This window comes from Coffea arabica, chromosome 3c (assembly GCF_036785885.1).
Source record: "Coffea arabica cultivar ET-39 chromosome 3c, Coffea Arabica ET-39 HiFi, whole genome shotgun sequence".
Classification (NCBI taxonomy): domain Eukaryota; kingdom Viridiplantae; phylum Streptophyta; class Magnoliopsida; order Gentianales; family Rubiaceae; genus Coffea; species Coffea arabica.
This window is the reverse complement of record NC_092314.1, coordinates 10,926,295-10,945,240: the sequence shown is the minus strand read 5'-3', so window position 1 is coordinate 10,945,240 and position 18,946 is coordinate 10,926,295. Positions and strand designations below refer to the sequence as shown.

Genomic DNA, 18,946 nt, shown 5'->3' with positions numbered 1-18,946 from the left:
TTCTAACTCAACGTAACTTTCAATAAAGCAATAGCTGCCAACACTCCCTATTCAAAAAGAAAAAAAAGAGAGACAAAAACACAATTTTCTATACATATTTCTAAAAGAAAAACCTCCAACAACTACTAAAAAATTTAATAATTTGTCTTTAAAAAAAAAATTTCTAAATCTGTGCACACATAGAGTGTGCCATTTCCACCGGTCCACATCATGATTGTTCTTTTGGATACCGATAGAAATGAACTGGATGTTTCATTTCCAATAATGAAATGTGTAAAAACCATTCCAAATTATGTACAAAGCCTAATAATAAAATGATCAATCAACAAGAAAACTTGCAAAACAATTTGATTTAACGTTAAAACTTTTGGTGTCAATATAATAAAAGCATGAATTGAAGAACAAAAGTTCAGAGGTAAAAACCGGTTTGTACCATCACGAAACTAACAGATAAGGTCCAAGTTTGTGATGAATTTAAAAATCCAGATAAAGCATGCATAAAATTTAAAAAAATGTTGAAAAACCATGAAATCCTGAAATTCTTTTGTCTGATAGCACTGGTGTTTCAGAAAAACGCGGCACCCGGTAGACGTTGCCACCGCCCCCATACTTCATTTACGTGTCCAAAAACCCCATTCCCACAAACCAACTCCCCATTCATCACTCAACTCTTCTCTATAAATCTTTTTGGCTCCCCCAGCCCATACTTTGCGCAACAAACATTGAAAGAAAATCAAGAACCCAAAAATAACCCCACAAGAAAAAAAGAAAAAGAAAAGCCAATGGCAAAACCATCATCATCTCTACTCACACTTCCTTCCTTTCTTCTGATCTTTTTCATTCTTGCACTATTTTCCACCACCCTCCAAGTTAATGCCTTGGGAAGGAAAGTGGGAGCAAGGGAGAAGATTGAGGATGTGAAGAGCAACAAAGAAGTTCAAGAACTTGGAGAATATTGTGTTTCTGAGTACAACAAGAGTTTGAGGAAGAAGAACAATGAAAGTGGTGCTCCTATAATCTTCACATCTGTGGTGGAGGCTGAGAAGCAGGTGGTTGCTGGGATCAAATATTATCTCAAGATTAAGGCCACCACTTCTTCTGGGGTTCCCAAGGTTTACGATGCCATTGTGGTGGTTCAGCCTTGGGTTCATACTAAGCCAAGGCAGTTGCTCAACTTCTCCCCCTCCCCTGCCACTAAATGAAGAAGAAAATGTTGAAAAAGTTGGAACTGTTTGGGAGATCTAATCTGATGATTATCAGTACCTTTCAGTCCAAATTCTCTTTGCTGTTAAGTGTTCGGTTTTTTTTTTCTTTCCTGTGTCTATTTATGACCGTGGTCATGATGATATGGTATATGATCCAGTAATAATTAAAATCTGTTGCATAAGTTATAAATTACTGAGTTTTTTTTAATCTTTTTCCTGCTGCTACTTTTATGTTGTTAATTTCATAGACTTTTTGATATACCTGCTGAATTTCAAAATATAAACTGAATGGATGCCCACAATATTGCTTAATTATTTGAGCTCCTGGAGTTTGGAGATGATTTCACAATCTCGCATGAACAATCAAACACAGGGTGAATGGTATAATTTCGGATAGATTATTATCCTCCTATATTATATTATGATTATTGTTTTGGAGGGAACTTATCTCTATACTGTTCTGTATTCTTGTTTTCTTTTAAGTATAATTTAAGCATAGCAAGCTCCGTTCACTTCCCAGTAATGGTTTGTTTTCACTTCCCAGTGGCATGCGTGACAGCATTATGCCACCCTCAAACAATGGGCGAACGCCCATAAAATGGTTCACTTTTTTTTTTTTTTTTTTATAACCTATTCTATCCTATTCTAAGAGGAGGAGAAACTTAGCCGCCGGAAAACATCATCGGAATTCATTTCATCATAACATAATAGTTTAATAATCTATTCTATCCGATTCTAGAAGGGGAGGAAACTTAACAGCCAAAAAACACCATCGAAGGAATTCATACTTTTTTTTTTGTTACAATAATAACATTTCTATAACCTATTATATCTTCTAACTGCTAGGAAACACTATCGGAGAAAACCATTAAAAGTGGCATGCCACAGATAACGGCTGATGGGAGATAATATTTGACCTTCCACCCACAACTAAGACTTGAAAGTCTTGGTGATTGACTAGAAAGTTCATACTCAAAATTTTTTTCTTACACTCCCTCCTAAACCATCCCAAGTTCCCAACCCATCCCTCCCTCAATCCATGTTAGCAAAAGTGGAAACTAGAAGAACATACCCGAGCTCCAGAGGGGACTCTATTTGATTATCTATCAAGAAAACAAAAAAGAAAATTGCCCTTATGTCACTTTCAATCTATTGCTGAATCCAGAACACTCCCTTTGCTATCCTTCTAGACAACATGACAGGACCAAAAGAGCAGGTTATGCTCAAGTCCATCTCTCCACTTAGATTTCTCGTGTCTATAGCAATGAGTGCCCAAGGAACAAGACAAAAGATGTACGTCCCAGGAAAATAACAAAACGTCATCCGCCGTGTCTAGTCTATCGAGGATGGTCTGAAAGATTGCCGAAGTGGTAGACCCCCGTTCCTATCAACCATTCATTTCGGTTACGCACAAGTTTTTCGCCTCGTACCAAACCGCTTTAGATAAAAGTATTACGTATCCGTCTGGATGTGCATGTTTTCAATGGCACACGGTTTTGTTTTCTCCACCAAAGCAACGATTCAATACTTTTCAATGCCCCATAGTTCTGAAAAGCAAAATCCAATGAACAATGCTTATCCAGTTGTATATTTGGTGTCCAATCCACCGCCCGAACTCTGAAGCTTCTTGGCCCTTCAAATTCCTGTGGCAGCTTCAAGAACCACTAAGGAAAATGTAGCAAACATTGGGCAAGGAATCTGTATAATATTATTGACCTCCTTGTCAGAACGGCTTTAGTCCAATCGTAGTTTGATCGCCTCAAACTACTAGAATAACTAGCCCAACCAACCAGCCTACTAACATTACCAGCCCAAATCATATTCTAAGCTTCAAAACAATAATTTTTTAGATTCTCGTTGCCTTATCTACAATCCTGTTTCTCTCTCCTATATCAACTCTTTCTATCGATCATACGGGAATTCTAAATCATTCTCAGCCACTTTGAAGTGCTGAGGATGCTGGCCAGAGCAGTAGATATTCCACATCTTAAAGTAAGCACGGTCCAAATTTTGCACCTGAAAAAATTGCCAATATGTAATCAGAACGCTCTTTATGCTTATCAAATAACACAGTAGAATGTAATCACACAGTAACTATCAATGGAGCAGAGAAAACACGTCTACATGTCTATCAGAGGACCGCCTGAATCACATGGAGCAGCAGAAAGGAAGAACAGAATTGCTTACCCAGCGTGCTGTATCAAATAGAGGGCATGTCATACGAGCAGCTTTCAGTCTCTCTGTAAGATCCTGGAGCTTTGGACGATCAAGTGCCAGAGATACGGCCCTTTCCTCGTACTCTTTCATGCTTCAAGTTGCAAGAAAGAAAAAATCAGCAACCAAGAACAGTGTGTGGAACAAGTACCATCGATAGTAATAATAATTAGACAAGTAAAAAGCAGCAAGAGAGAACCTAAGGCACCCCCACCAAGAAGAGAAAAAGGTGTGAGAAGCAAGTTGGTTAACAAGTCGAAAGATTCTAAGAAGATATGTTACAATTCCATTTTTAATTAAACAAGCTAAATGCAGAAGCCATCAGAAATATGGGTTAATAACTTACCGTGTCTTTCTATAAAACTTTTAAGCTGCAATATTGGATTCATAACCCATACTGTGTCTGTCTATAAAATTTCTAAAGAATAACCCAAGTGGTAAAGCGCCACATAAATGTCACATAGAAATTTACACATCTGATCTAACGCCTACATCAAATATCTTGTATACACAGTATCCCTGCATTTTAATCTAATGTTTTATAGGAAATCTACAGCACGCAAACATGCAAGTCATCACAGGAACCTCCCATTCTAGACTTTTCAGTTGATGTCGAAGTTCCGTGTAAAGTCAAACATACAATCCACATGCTCTTATGTTAGTGATCTGAATTTAAGTAGATGTAATTCAGATTCAACAATTATAAACAAGTGACACAAGGATAATGTGTCAAATATCCAACAAAAAGGAAATTAAAATGAATATAGCAACAGACGTTTCTGCCTTAAAATTCACCAGAAAAATAGAGAAAACAAGTTCAAAAACATTTTACCTGCTGACTATCATCTCCTCGCCAAATCCTGTGGCCAAAGCCAATGATCCAGCAACTCTAGTTGCCATTTTCTCAAGTGGAAGGGTCACCATAGGCAAACCAGCCCAGAGAATATCAGTTCCAGTTGTGTGTGCATTGCACAAAGGCCTAAACAGAATAACAAGAAACAAAAATGTAACTTGAGAGTAGAACTTAACTAAGAAACGGCATAAAAACTTTGTTTTCACAGCTGATGGTGAGCATACGTGTCAAGGAAAAGGTCTGCTAAGGCACTTCGCCTAATATGTTCCTGTTTCATAGCAACGTCTGTAAAAATAATTTGGTCTGGTTGCACACCCTGTGCAGCAGCATCTACAAAATTCCACAAATGAGCCAATTAGAAGATTCTTAATTTCTTATCAGTAACTCCAGCCACTACTAAGTAATACTTAATAACAAAAGGATAGAGGTCTCCACTCCATTCTAAGTAAAATACATACATGCACGAAGTCTCATTTCGCCTGCAGCTGGGAATCTCAGAAGCCAGAGAGCACTATTTGGCACACGTTTTAGAATATTGCACCTGTACAATTCCAAAGTCATAAGCACTATGTTTCAATCCAAATCAAATTGCTGAAAGTACTATTCTATAAGTTACCAGGTGGTAAAAATTTCTGGATCCATCTTGTAAAGCTGGTTAAAGCAAGCAAATATAAATTTATCCTCTGGAAGCCCATAATCTGATCTCTTATGCTGGAAATTTGGATCTAGAACATCCAGATTCTTCTGAAGAGACACAGACTCATCAAAATATTAGGGGAAAAAACTCCAGCAACGTCATTAGAAGTTAACACACACCCCAATCAGCCCCAATAGATAAAATGAAATATAGAAGGCTAGCTTAACGTTTAAAACAGGTACCATAGTTGACGACAGCAGTTTACCTGCTTATAATCATTTACAAAATAGCAGTGGGGCAGATGGACAATCTTCTCGGAGTATATATGCGAGTAACACATAGGTGAAACAAACTACAAAAAGAACAAGAAAAACAGCATTCAAAACGGAATTCAGATGCATGAAGTCACAATAGAAGAAAATGAAACAGTACCTCATCCGTGACCAGATAATCTATATAGTTTGCTCCAGTTGTCCCAGGAAATCCCATGTATGAAACCTGGATGGGAGCTGGTTGCATGGCAAAAATTTCATTCCTAGCCCCCTATTTATATGATTAAGAAATCCAGAAAAATTCATTAAGTCAAAAGCAAAAAAGTGGTTCGACGACACAAAGAAAAGGGTAGCACAAATGGCACGCATAAACAGTGTCAAGTCCTCTTAAAGCGCACCAAAGAATAATTTTACCACTTTGGAATGAAAATCAGGAGGAATAAGAATTACTGGTTAATGATGACTCATAAGCATCACGGGGAACAAAAAATGTAAATCATATTGAATTTGATAAGTTCTTGAGGATTAAGAATTACCTTAGTATATCCATTGAGATTAATAAGTATTTGAATTTGATCATCATTGATCATCCTGGCAATCACATCAGACGACATGGAAGACACGTCCTTAAAATTTTCAACTTCTGACTGGATCCGCAACCTCCATTCAGTGCCGTCATTAGGACTCAAAGCATAGCAGAAAACCTGAAAAAAGATATCTTAGTTCCCTTGCTTAAAGACAAAAAATGAGGAAAAAAAATCCAATCACAGCTAAATCATAGAGAACCACAATTTCACCTCAACATTATTTCTATTGTGCATGCCAAATACCGAACCCATAAGGTGTGACAGTGGGTGATTACCAAAATCACTGCTCACATACCTGCCAAACAAAGGAAATCACATTCTTGTTACCCAGAGAGAGAGAGAGAGAGAGAGAGAGGTTAGAGAACTCATTGATTTCAAGAAGTTTTTCCATCAAAAATACATACCCAACCCTTAGTCGGCCAACCCTACCCCCGCCCTTTATGGGTAATGGAGCAGGATGCTTGAAAGGAGGAAGTGAATATCGGGCAGCAACCACAGAACAATGGGCAGCATATTTTCGACTGCAAAATGATCAAATTAGTTCATGATCAAATTAGTTCAAGATCCAAAGATCTAGTATTGTGCATGTAAATATGACTTAGTAGATCCTCACCTGATCTCCAGAGCAAGCATAGGATCAAGGGGATAAGCTATTGCATGGAACGGCTGCACGCTTGGAATGACTGACATCTAAAAACAACATTCATAAAATTAGAGTTCATAAAATTAGAGACATGGCACTGACAGAAATAAACTAGTCTATACACTCAACAGCTATGCTTAGAGAAGGAAAACAAGTAGCTTTTATGAAAACCTTTATCTGTCTTCTGAGTATGCCTTCGACTTCATTAAACATCCCATCACGGTCATCCCAGTCACAAACACACTGTAAAGGCAACATGAACATCAACTATCATCTGGACTGATGCAACACAACATACGCCTATACGTTTCCGTTGACAACAACTAGACATCGAAAGCATCTCAAACAAAATTAATGAGAGTTTCCTGAAGGGTCCTAATGTAGATATGCAAACATACCTGCAATGTGTGAAGAAGATTACAGGTAGCTTCTGGAAAATCTGGACGTAGCATCAACGCTTGCCTGTAACTCTTAATGGCTGCCTCCACATGACCACTACAACAATTGACATCAAAAAAGTATCACAGTTGAACAAGGTGTATTGAGTCTTGGGATGAAATTAATCAACAGACAGAAACAACTATTCTCTCTCCTCAGAACTGTGGAATATACCTGTCCTTGTAAGCTGAGGCTAAATTTGCATGAGCTTCAGCCATTGAAGGCCGGATAGTTATAGCTCGTAAATAGTCCTGAATTGCTTCAGTAACTCTTCCAATCTCCTTGAAAGTATTACCGCGATTGACAAGCCCATCAGCAGCCATAGGATCAATTCTAAGAACTTCATTGTAGCAAGTTATTGCATCCACATAATTACCCTGTAATTGGACAGAACCGACTCATTTCCCATATGAAAGTAGACTCAGGGTCAAATATGGTAGAGAAATAGGATAAGTTTGAAAGGGAAAGAAAGTATAAAATCAACTTTCATTTCTTGACAATAAAACAATTGATAAGCTTGTGCAACAAAGAGACAATCCTCCTTTCTTCCACTTAAAAAAAGTTACACTGCAATCCTACTTTCTTTCACTTAAAAGCTTTAACTGAATGAATGCAATCATTCAGTAACTCCAAATTTACCTGCTGTTTGTGTATTATTGCTAAATTATTGTAAGGAGCAGAAAGCCCTGTTGTCACAGAAATAGTTGCCTTGTAACATTGGGCAGCAACATTCATCATGTTCCTACAGGCGACAGAAACAAATTTTGGAACCACTTTATAAGAACATACAAAAGATAACCAATAGAAGTACTCGCAACTGCAAAGTCGATAGAAAAGGATGATACCAATTAACTTACCACTCCATGTAAATATTCCCAAGATTGGTTAGTGCCTGGGGATGACTAGGTTGGAGAGAGAGGCATTGCTTCACAGACAAGAAGAAAAATAATCAAATAAATGTCCAAGAGAAACAGCATAACAAATGTTCAAAAATGGAAATGGACCTACTCGATAACAATGAATTGCTTCTTCTACTCTTCCAGCATCTTTTAGAGCATTTCCCTAAAAGTAAATGACACAAGCAGTGTAATATTTATCAGATAAATTCCTTTCAAAAAAAGCTTTAGAAATTATAAATTGACTAAATGTACCAAAGAAAGGAAAAGGAAAATAAGAATGGGAAAAAAAAAAGAAGAAGAAACCAACCAAGTTATTATATGCCTCCAAGAACCCCGTGTCAGATGAAATCGCTCTGTTATAGTGGAGTATTGCCATGTCCAGGTTGCCTTGCTCATAGTATACGCTAGCCATGTTGCCTGCAGAATTTGAATAGCTTAGATGTGTTCAGACAGTTAAAAAGTGAAAATCATGACACTGCCAAGCAGTGCAGTTTTACTCAAGAGTCGCAATGGTATCTCATAAAGCCAGAGATAGCACCCAACCTCGGTGAAAAATAACAAGACTTGAGCAGAGCAATTGTAAGTCTAGAATTGTAAATCTAGAGCTGTAATAGCGTGAAATTGCAATAAAAGATTGCAAGACTACAGAACTGAATCACCAGCAAAAGGCTATCAGAATTAGGATCCAAAAAGAAAACTCACCAAAAGCCATTGAATAATCTGGTCGCGCTTGAAGGGCACGTTGATAACACATAATTGCATCCTGAGGCATTCCCAAAGCCTGGAAAATGCAAAGAAGATCTCGTATTTCTCCAGATTCTGGCCGTGGCATTTGCAGCTACCCGACCTTACTAGCACAATGCATAAAGGCTTACCTTGTAAACATTCCCCAGGTTCAAATAGGCATCTGCAAAATTTGGCTTCAACCTAACTGCTTCCTGAGTTCAAATATGACAAAACAGCTTATATACTCAACAAGAGGACACCAAAAAGTACACACACTCAATTGTTCAAAAGATTAATCAACAGCTAGGTCAAAACAACCAAAATAAACCATGGAGCACTACCAATTCAATATACCTTATAATACTGCATTGCCCTATTAAGATCGCCAGCCTCCATGAAAAGACCAGCTAGATTGGACCATGCAATAGCAAATGATGGTTGTATACGAAGAGCCTCAACATAGCACTTGTACGCCTAGTCAATAGCAGACACTCAAACTCAGTAAACAATAAGGCAGCTGAATAAGATTTTAGAATAAACTGTAAAAAGGTGCAGGACCATGATGCTAATGTTTTGACAAATTGCAAGCTTTTTACAGGAAATTTTCCTTAACCACAAAATTATCACTTAAAAACCACAAAGAAATAAGAAACTCCCTCATGGCAGCCATTACCACCAAGTGCCCTCCTTCAGGTGATAAGGGGGTTACACAACAAGGCCAGCAAGGACAAGAAGAATCAAAATGGTGAAAAGGGAAAAGGAGAGGACAGGAGCTTTCGCTGGGAGGAGAGATTCAAGAGCCACAACAGTAGGAAAAGACATCACGAGAGAGATGAGACACAGGAGAGGAGAATGATGGGGCTGCTGGGTCTCATGTTTCTTTTATCATTTTCATGTTTTTTCTTTCATGCTTTTAAGATCCCAGGATGGCGTGAAAGTGCCCAATTTATACAGTAATGACCATTGGTGATTCTTGGGTCTTCCAAAGTGATAGCTTCATACCTATATGTACCAACCAAACAGGTATGTGTTTTGAGACCTTGAAAACCCATAGAAGAGAGGGGATTCCCCCATACCAAACGGGTGGTTAAAGACATAATGCTAAAAGAGACCGCAAAGGGTCATGAAATAATTCTAGAACAAGAAGCACAAATCCAATAACCAGTTCAATTGCTAATATATTGTAAACACTCCACAATCGAAGAGCTGTTGGACATTGAACCACATGAAAGCTGCAGCGGCATGGAAGATTTCAATAGTTTACACTAGAAAAAAAAGAAGGCAGGCACTATATTCAGTTTTCAAACATCTCCATTAAACATGACTGACCATGATTTCCAGTCTTAGATCTCAACCACTTGAACTGTAGGGCAACAAAACAATAACATAAAGAGAAATTGAAAATCAACTGAGATCCTCTACTACCTCTTGCACTAAACCTTGAGCTTTCATCAAATTCCCAAGGTTACTATGAGCATCAACCTGCAAAATATGCCAGTGTCAAATGAAAAGCAATGCAAACAGCCCAGCAATTCTACATGATTCAATAACATAGCTTTAGCAAGTAATTTACCAGACGATGATTCAAAGCAAGAGCTTGACGGCAACATTGTGTTGCCTCATTAAGCCTTCCCTTCCTCATATATGCACTAGCTAGGTTTGACCATGCATCAGCAAAATTGGGGCGAAGCTGCAAAATAATTCAAATCAATGTCATTTACTCCCTCAACCATGTACAAAAACCATACAGACTGCTGCCTGTCTTTTCAAGTTAACAGTTCTCTTACCACAAAGATGTGTGTAATCAAATCATTCATTTTTAATTAAGTAATTACGATGTTATTAATTGAGATAATAGCACAGTTCATTCTTTGATACATATATTTTCCCTAATATACACAGACATTTAAAAAGCGAATCAAATGTTCATGGTAGTTTTTAGTGGCCATTTGATTGATATGCGAGTCAAAAGGTGGAAGAGAGAACAGAACACAGGGTGCTGCTCCTTACTTTTATCCTATATTAGTAAAGCACAAGGGAAATTTTGGTGCAATGTCATATTTAATGACTTTTCCAAAACCTTAACACAACAAAATATTTACATTCAAGAACGGAAATAACCAACTACCCATTCCCTATGTTTTAACAAACTTTTCAGTGATCCCAATTAATTTAGAAAATGCATCAGAATGTGTATATGATGACGAGAATTCATGTTTCACATTTACGAAAAGAATCAAAAGTTGGAAACCATGCTTAACTCGAAATAAAAAGCATCCTTTTATCACACTAAGCATGCCTAACTGATATAGATAAGTAAGAGAGAGGAAAATGGGGTACAACATTAAGTCCCAATTAGTATGTCACACAAAAAGATTCCAGGGTTTATTCCTTCAAGTTTTGATGGCAAGATTCAATCAAATCCAACCTTTCTAATGGTGAACGTGAAATCTTCACAAATTTCAAGCCCTCAGTAAAAACATCAAGTACCATGAAGGTTATACTCAATGAATTTCATTATGTCAAAAATCGGTTTGTTTTGAATTTCATTAGCGTCTTCAACCAAATTCAACCCTAAGAAATTAAGATGCTTTTTCCCCCTCTCAGTCACCTAATAAACATATTCAGGCTGTGTATTTTCTATTTCCTGCATTGCATGACCAAAGTATAAATAAAGAACACAACTAATATTCCCAATTTTCAATCAATGTATTAAAAAAAAGGCACAATAAGATCTCTGAAGCATACAGACCTCAATCGCCACCAAATAATACTGGATTGCAAGATCAATATTGCCTTTCTCCTGCTCAATTATACCCAAAAAAATAAAATAGTATTAAACATCCTTGAAAGAAAAAAATGTTACAATCAACAAGCAATATTAAAAGTTTACCTTTAAAGCATTTGCCATGTTTCCATAGCACTCAGCAAAGTGAGGCTCCAATGCAATAGCTTCTTGGTTCTTTTTAATGCATTCTTCAAAATCATGCAACTGAAGCAAATGATACAAGCTTTGCCTCAGATGTCGGCATTCATCTCATCCAAAAAATAAACTGAACAGTACGAGAATAAACTACATAAATTAGTGGTGACATTTACCTGATAATAAACTGCACCCAAAAGAAGAAGATTATCAGTCCGACGAGGGTTTCTATCATACACAGCCTTGCTATGCTCTAAAGCCAGCTTATAGTTCCCCGCTTTGTAATTCTGATGAGCAATTGTCAAGAGCATATCTTCATCAACTGCAACACAAGGAAGTCAAAGTCCAAATATTAAGCCATGTTGAGGATGATAAAGCAAATAGCAGGATGCTGCCACCATTATTTGCTCTGAATAATAGCGTACAGATCTATTAAGGACAACTTCTAGAAGTCCAGAAATTTGCTTGATATTAACCATTCTGAAACCTTAAAAAACCATACGATGCTAGCTTACAATTATACATTTGACACCTAACTCCAAGAGGCGGGAATTCTGTTTTATTAATCCCATGTTCAAGAGCAAAGAGTTCAACCAACTAGCATTGAGCCAGAAACTCTTTGTATCTTCACAGTAGACCTTAAAATGCATCCCGATGTGCAAATTTTTAATTTTTCCCCCTGTTGTCGCTCAAACCCACGCTGCCGCCCCCCCCCCCCCCCCCCCCCCAACAAAAAAAAAGGAAGAAAATCCTAGGATATTTATGGCATCACGATTTCCCAAAAAAAAAAAAAAAACAGCTTCTACTCAACCCAAAAAGGAAAAAGGACTATAATCAAGAGGGTATGATATTGACTTTTCTCTGCATAGAAGTTTAATTAAATTCATCTGAAATCATCCAAAACACCTCAAAAAATTTTACTCCCGTCAAATATCTAAAACTCCCAAATAAATAATAAATCTTCAAATGGACAATCAGTATGCTCAATCAGATCCATAAGCCAAAAATTACTAATTTGTTCTTTTAACTTAAGAAAGAACATAAAAAACCACCAAATTAACCAACAAAACCAGAAAACCATCCATCCCAAAATATAATCAACTGAACGCCATCCCTACAATTCCCAAGCCCTGAAATTTTTTTTAAACAAAATAACAATTGCAAACCATTAGCCACCCAAAAATTAACCATAATTTGAATCGCTTCGAAACCCTAAATTTCCAAGCCCCGTCCCCCAAATTAGACCACAAACTGATCAAAGCCCCCCAGAAAATCCAAATTCACAAAAATCAAAAATACCTTCACGGGACAAAAGCTCCTGCTTAATATTCGCAGACTGCGGCAAAGCACCGGAGTCGTTATGCAACGAGAACACCAGATCACTCCGCCGATCAACACCGCCTCCAACATTATTACTGTTACTACTATTATTCCCTATACTATTGCTATAATTCACAACACCAACAACCTGCTGCAACAATTGCTGGTGCTGCTGGTGCACCTGCTGCTGGTGGTTCTGCACCTGCTGCTGCTGGTGCTGCCGCGGATCACTCTGCAGCGACAGCATCGTGGACGATGATGATGCAGAAAATTCTGCTACTTGTATATTTAGTTATTTATTCGTTTATTAATACAAAAAAAAAGGGAAAAGCAGCGGAAAAATCGATCATCAGAAGAAGAAAAAAAATGGAGGAGAAAAGGAAAGAACAGGAGAGAGATATTGGGGACGAAGGAATGATATTCTCTTCAGAAACTCATCGAATTTGAGGAAGAAAGGTTCCAGCCAAAAAGGAAAGAAATAAAAGTGGTCGAAAGAGTTTAAATCTCAATTAGAATAAATAAACGGAACCCCTCCCCCTTTTTCTTCCTCGCGTTTGGGTGTACAACAGCGACTTCTCGATCTTGCTATTTCCACTCACCATACATAGGTGAAATTACTGTTGTGGCCTCACCTGAGGGGTTCTGTTGTGGGATTTGTTGAGGACATTTGTGAAACTTAATGTGGCGGAACAAGAGAATTTGGGAGTGGCAATTGCGTGAAATCAGGCTTCGACTGCGCTTTCTCCACGCTAGGATTGTGCATTTGTACTACATGACAAAAAATGGCAGAGTACACTGGAATGCCTTTATTACCCTTTAGTTTGAGTTCATTATTACGAGAATAGTTCGACCTTGTTCTCAAGTGGATTTGGTAGGGTACTTTTTAAAATTTCATATAAAATTGTAACTTCAATTTCTTTCTGAATTATTTCCAAAATAAAAACTTGTTTTTGTATTATGATTTCAAATTTTTTTACCTAATTGATTTTTATTTGTATAAGTTCATGTTTTATTGCAATTGCTACTACTTTTTATTATAATTTTAGATTTTTTTAATCAAGAAAAATTATCAACTGATCGGATACTATTTTTAAACTATAACTGTGGACTATCTTTTTGTACAAATAGAAGCATGCTCACAATTTCCTTTGCAGATAAATACTAAAGCACATTAAGTTTGTTGACAAAATATATAAACCGGCAATTTAGTTATTAATTACTCCATCTTTTGCAACTTTTTTATTTTTATGTAGAACAATTGTGCATTGACTTAGACCTTGTTTGAAATTTCAAGGATTTATAAAAAAAACAATTCTGACACAAGTGCTTTAAATAAAATGATTTTTTAATTACCAAAAACTACGGGGCAAACGATGAGTACTGGGCTAAAATTCTCATGACGGTCATCTGAGGCACCCTTTCAGGTGTCTTTGTTGATGCAATAATCCAATTTTTTGATGTAAAAAAAAATTGATTCCTTAAATTATGAAAAATTAGCTAAAAAATTCTCTAAAAGTAATTTTAATATTTAAAAAATATTTTTTTTTGTAAATGCATCAAAATCTCAAATGGGGCTGTAAACAACTTTTATTAACACCAATTTAGAAATGTGTAACTTGTTATAAAAACTTTAGAGTGTGCTTGAATAGAGTGTGTTATTGGAGATATTTTTGAAATGATTATTGTAATATTTTTTGTAATGTGACATATTTAAGAAAAAAAAGATTGTTAAAAATATTTAAAAAAAACTTTGAAAATAGTATTTATGATGTAATCAAATAATTTTTGCAAATAATCTCTCATTCAAAAAATTTAAGAATTAATTCTAATAAAAATCACCTTCTACAAGATTAGAGACACTTAAACAAAAAAAAAAATTAGAAACAGCTTAAATTTCGTTCTTTTGGAAGGTTAAAATTGTAAAGAGAACTGGAATGGTAGAAACATCGGTCACTTTCTTCTCGATACGAAGAACAGGGAGGGAATAATCAAACGCCCTCACTAGCGTTTGAATCCACTACAGAAGACAAATAAGAAACCGACGCGTGTAGAAGCCGAAGTTTCCTACAACACCACGGGAGGGTGAATTGGTAATTACGAGCTAGGAACCAGGTACCAAACTCTTGATAAAACACGTAGACATGATACGTTTTTTAAGATCGCGAGTTCTGGAGGACGGGACACGAGTTTGAGGAGAGTGCGTGGGAAAGTGGGTTGGATTGGATTATGGGGGAAGAAGGTGGTGGTTGGTGATTGGTGGAAGGTGGTTTAAGTTGATGGGGACAATTGGGCTTTTTTCCTTCATGGCTTAGCTAAGGTTCAAAGCACCTAGCCAGATAAAACCTTAAAAAGTACTCCTATATAATTTAAATTCTAATTTGATGTTATCAAATGTTTTCTAACGCCGACTTCAACTTTTGATTCCAAAAAAAAAAACTCCTCTTTTTGATTTACTTTGAATCTCTACTTTTTAACCTTTTGGAGGCGAAAAAATTGAAAAAGAAATAGTAATATCTAAAACAGTATTTTCAAATTCTGAGTGTGCGTTGGAGAATCAGAGAGACAGAATCGATTGAAACAAAAGACGTAATCTCAATAATACTTATTTTTAGACCGTCAACGTCAGTAATTGGTTTGTATGGGAATTAAATCTTATAATTTGTTTTTCTTTTATTTTGGTCATAATTTAAGTGGTTAAAACTAATGAGTGATGTTGCTGTTAACCATAAGCTCGTGGTAATGCAAAAATTTTTGAAAATCTTTCACTTTTATGAATCCAATTAGTAATTTTATGATGGGTTGAAATTTTCTTACGGAGTATAAGAAGAAATTGTAAACCTTGTCAACTTTCAATGGCCCAAACTCATGTGAATAAATGGGCTGAACTCGGCCCATATACACTATATGGTCCCTCACAATATCTCTCTTGAACTCCTTCCATGGGAGACAAATAAAAAAGTTCCTTCTCTCACGATTAGTCTATGTGGATTTTGTTTTAACCCGTTATTAATTAAAGCTAATTTAGTGAGAATTAAAGCAATGCGTCTTGTCCTCCCCACTGCTTAAAGCTAATTTAAGGGACGGTTTAAGCCTTTACCGGTTGTTAAATTAGTGCATCTTGTCTTCCCCAATGGTTAAAGCTCTAATTAAATGATGGTTAAAAGTTAAAATTGTGCGAGCCTGTAGCTAATTTCGTGATAAAAGTTATTTCAGTGATTATTAAAAAGCTAGTTCGATCTTGGTACTCAGCATATACGAGTCTCTAAAGCACCAAAAAGTAACTTTTTTTTTTATTTTTATTTTTGGCCTTCGATCCCATCTTTCCCCCTATCCTCCGGTATTAGGTCTAAAATTCGAATATTGAACCTGAAAACAAAGAGATATCTAAAAATACTTCAAATCATTTGTTTCGAATTTTATTTTTTTGTCTTTTTCTCGTCTATCCCCGTCTTTGTTTAACTGCCAACTTGTATTGTACTCTTGGATTTATTCTTTAATAGAATTTTAAGAATTATTGATCATTAGATTTATCCACAACAAAATTCTAAGTGTTATTAATTAATACACATGATAGTTAAACAAAGATGAGACAGACGAAACGGAGACAAAATCCGTGACACACGATTTGAAGTGACTCTAAAAGCCCTCCCTTTGTCATTGGGCCAACCAAAAAGTAACTTGATTTATTAACCAAGTAATTACTAGTTCCCCTAGTATAATAAATTAAAAGTAATATTAACTCTTATAATAGGGAAGGGCAATGATATTTGGAAGCCTTTGACAAAGGTGGTGTAAGCGCATCTTCAAGCAGAAATGAGAATCGCTTTTGGCACAAAATTTGGAACCTGGACATTCCTCCTTTTTTTTTTTGGCACGATAAACCTACACTTACTCTATATTAAGGAAAGGGGATACGAAGATATTCAAGAAAAATCCTAAGGGACTGAACTGGACATTCCTCCGAAGGTTAAAATGTTAAGGCCTTGTTTGGATTGCAGTTTTTTGTTGGAAAATTACGTTATTTTTCGTGATCATATTTTTCTATTATCTTTTTTCCTCACATATGTTAAATCGCTACCGTAATTTTTCCATGAAAAATCATGGAAAATGCAATTCAAACACAAATATGGAGGTGGGCTTGCTCTGGCATTTTGCCAACTGGACAGAACCTAGCAGCCACAGACTAAAGGGATAGGTGAAAGGATGCAAGTGGTGTGGCTGTGAAATGGAAACTGACGGGGCACATATTCTTCGAATGTTCTTTTGCTCAGGAAGTATGGCTTGGGCTGGGAATTCTCAAATCAACATGTAAGCCTTGGGCCACAAATTTTAAGGATTGGTTTGACTGTCTTTCGCATTCAGAAGGAAAACAATCAGCAGAGCTTGTAGCTGTAACTATGTGGATAATATGGAAAAGCCGAAACCAGAAGATTTTTGAAGGAAAATGATGAGGACACAGACCAAATTGGTGAGCATGCAAGGGCCTTCCTACAGGAATATTGGAATTTGCACATCAAAGGATGGAACTTGTAAATCAGCAAAAGCTTACACGGGTACCAGGAACATAGCAAGTGGTCATCACCGGATGAAAATCTGCTTAAAACAAATGTTGATGGAGCCTTCTCTGAGGAGGGAGCAGGAATGGGTCTAGTGGTGAGAAATCACCAAGGCCAAGTGGAGGCAGCAATCGCTGAAAGGATTACTGAAGCTTTAAGCGCAGACCATATGGAGTGCCTACCTTTTCTCAAAGCTTTACAGTTCGCAAGGGATTTTGGTATTGCGCACTTTATAATGGAAGATGATGCTCTTAGCATTGCTCAGAAGATTAATAGCAATGCGCCTGACTTATCTTTGTTAGGTAACTTGATTCATGGCATGAGATCTATGTTAAATGATTTTGATTTTTATCAGAGTGGTTCATGTAAAGAGGGCAAACAATGTTCCGGCCTACATCTTGTCTAAGTTGTCATTATCTCTTGAGGGAAGAAGAGTCTGGCTTGTAAACTTTCCCAAGAGTGTCATTGATGCTGCTGCTGCAAATTTGTTGTGAATGAAATCTCTTTTGAGTTAAAAAAAAAAATCACTTTAACTCCTTAAACCGTAGCATTATTATCAAATTTATTTCCTAATGTGATTTTTTAATTACTTTACCACCGCCGTTAAGATAACTTTGTATGTTAAAAAGTTGTGGATAAAAATAAACTTCTCTCTTCCACCACGACTATAGTGTTGCTATCACTTTAACCTCTTAAATTATAACATTACTATCGGTTTACCTTTAATATTATTTTGTAGGTATTTATTTTATTCCATCGTTAACTCAATTCAGTGTGTAGAAAATTTGTGAATGGAATTACCCTTCTCTTATACATAATTTAATAAATAAAAGAGTTGGAACGATCATTCACCTTTTTGTTTTCACATTAAGAGTACCAAAAAAATAAAAGTAAAAGGATTTTTCTTGACTTTTATTGATACCAAAAAAAAAAAAAACAGATAGAAGAGAGAAAGATTGAAAACTCAATTTTGAATTTAAAAAACAAAAGAAAATAAGAAGAATCCAGAATTATCATTACTTTAAGATCATTACGATTGGAGTTGGGTGGGAAGTGAAAAGGTAAGGAGTGATTTTAAAATAATGAGAATATTGAATTCTTTTTCATTTGTCTTTTTATTTTTTAACAAATTTGAGTTCTCTCTCACTAAAAAGTAATCTAAATTTTTTTAATGTTTAAAAAATATCCCAAAATATATTTTAAAAACTTTACTACTCTTAAATATTTCAAAATATTTTCTAAAAATATCCCAAAATATACTCTAAAAATTCTGCTACAGTAAAATTTTTCAAAAATACCCCCAAAAACAGCTAATCCAAAACTAATTTTCGAAAAATTGAAGGATCAAAACAGAGTGCAAAAAGTTTGACTTTTTTTCTTGGTATTGGTGAGAAAAAGGAGAATAAATATTCCGAATTTTTTACTTTTTAGGTATACAAGAGAGGAAAATTACTTTCGCCTATAATCTTTCAACATGCTAAGTTAGTTTACTAGTAGGGTAAAGCGTATAAAAATTAACTTGAATGGGTAAATTGATAATAATGCTATAATTTACAGGATAAAATGATAATACTCATAAGGGTTAAACATGTTATTTTACTTGAATTAACAAACTTCATTAGTCATTACATATAACCTTTAGACTTTAGTCCTCGGAGTAAAATAATTAAAAC

The 18,946-nt window shown here is 36.0% G+C and overlaps 2 protein-coding genes and 1 non-coding gene across 3 annotated transcripts; 2 read left to right on the top strand and 1 right to left on the bottom strand.

The window, feature by feature from the left end:
• The first annotated feature begins 647 nt into the window (after nt 1-647).
• On the top strand, nt 648-1,413 carry LOC113734568 (cysteine proteinase inhibitor B). Its single transcript, XM_027261159.2, has one exon. The coding sequence runs from the start codon at nt 783-785 to the stop codon at nt 1,200-1,202; it is 420 nt and encodes a 139-aa protein (XP_027116960.1). The 5' UTR covers nt 648-782; the 3' UTR covers nt 1,203-1,413.
• A 1,477-nt stretch (nt 1,414-2,890) lies between these two features.
• LOC113734567 (probable UDP-N-acetylglucosamine--peptide N-acetylglucosaminyltransferase SEC) lies at nt 2,891-13,228 on the bottom strand. The gene is made up of 28 exons (XM_027261158.2): nt 12,697-13,228; nt 11,574-11,719; nt 11,368-11,466; nt 11,227-11,277; nt 10,048-10,164; nt 9,900-9,956; nt 8,829-8,948; nt 8,624-8,686; nt 8,451-8,529; nt 8,056-8,165; nt 7,858-7,911; nt 7,707-7,774; nt 7,489-7,591; nt 7,024-7,226; nt 6,810-6,906; nt 6,583-6,654; nt 6,382-6,458; nt 6,173-6,289; nt 5,979-6,063; nt 5,718-5,885; nt 5,342-5,452; nt 5,175-5,261; nt 4,889-5,016; nt 4,731-4,813; nt 4,497-4,602; nt 4,252-4,398; nt 3,393-3,513; nt 2,891-3,221 (listed from the first exon to the last, which is right to left on the bottom strand). Exons 1-28 carry the CDS (start codon nt 12,962-12,964, stop codon nt 3,108-3,110), a joined length of 3,051 nt encoding a protein of 1,016 aa, XP_027116959.1. The 5' UTR covers nt 12,965-13,228; the 3' UTR covers nt 2,891-3,107.
• An 856-nt stretch (nt 13,229-14,084) lies between these two features.
• LOC113736116 (small nucleolar RNA Z161/Z228) lies at nt 14,085-14,176 on the top strand. Its single transcript, XR_003459609.1, has one exon. It is a non-coding gene; the product is annotated as a small nucleolar RNA Z161/Z228 (small nucleolar RNA).
• The last annotated feature ends 4,770 nt before the right edge of the window (nt 14,177-18,946 follow it).

Excerpts from the sequence above, each read along its gene's own strand:
- LOC113734568 (XM_027261159.2), top strand. The coding sequence starts at position 783 with ATGGCAAAACCATCATCATCTCTACTCACACTTCCTTCCTTTCTTCTG.
- LOC113734567 (XM_027261158.2), bottom strand. The coding sequence starts at position 12,964 with ATGCTGTCGCTGCAGAGTGATCCGCGGCAGCACCAGCAGCAGCAGGTG. Across the intron at positions 11,467-11,573 it reads TGGGTGCAGTTTATTATCAG|TTGCATGATTTTGAAGAATG; the intron begins GTAAATGTCACC and ends CATTTGCTTCAG. Across the intron at positions 5,453-5,717 it reads ATCTCAATGGATATACTAAG|GGGGCTAGGAATGAAATTTT; the intron begins GTAATTCTTAAT and ends TCATATAAATAG.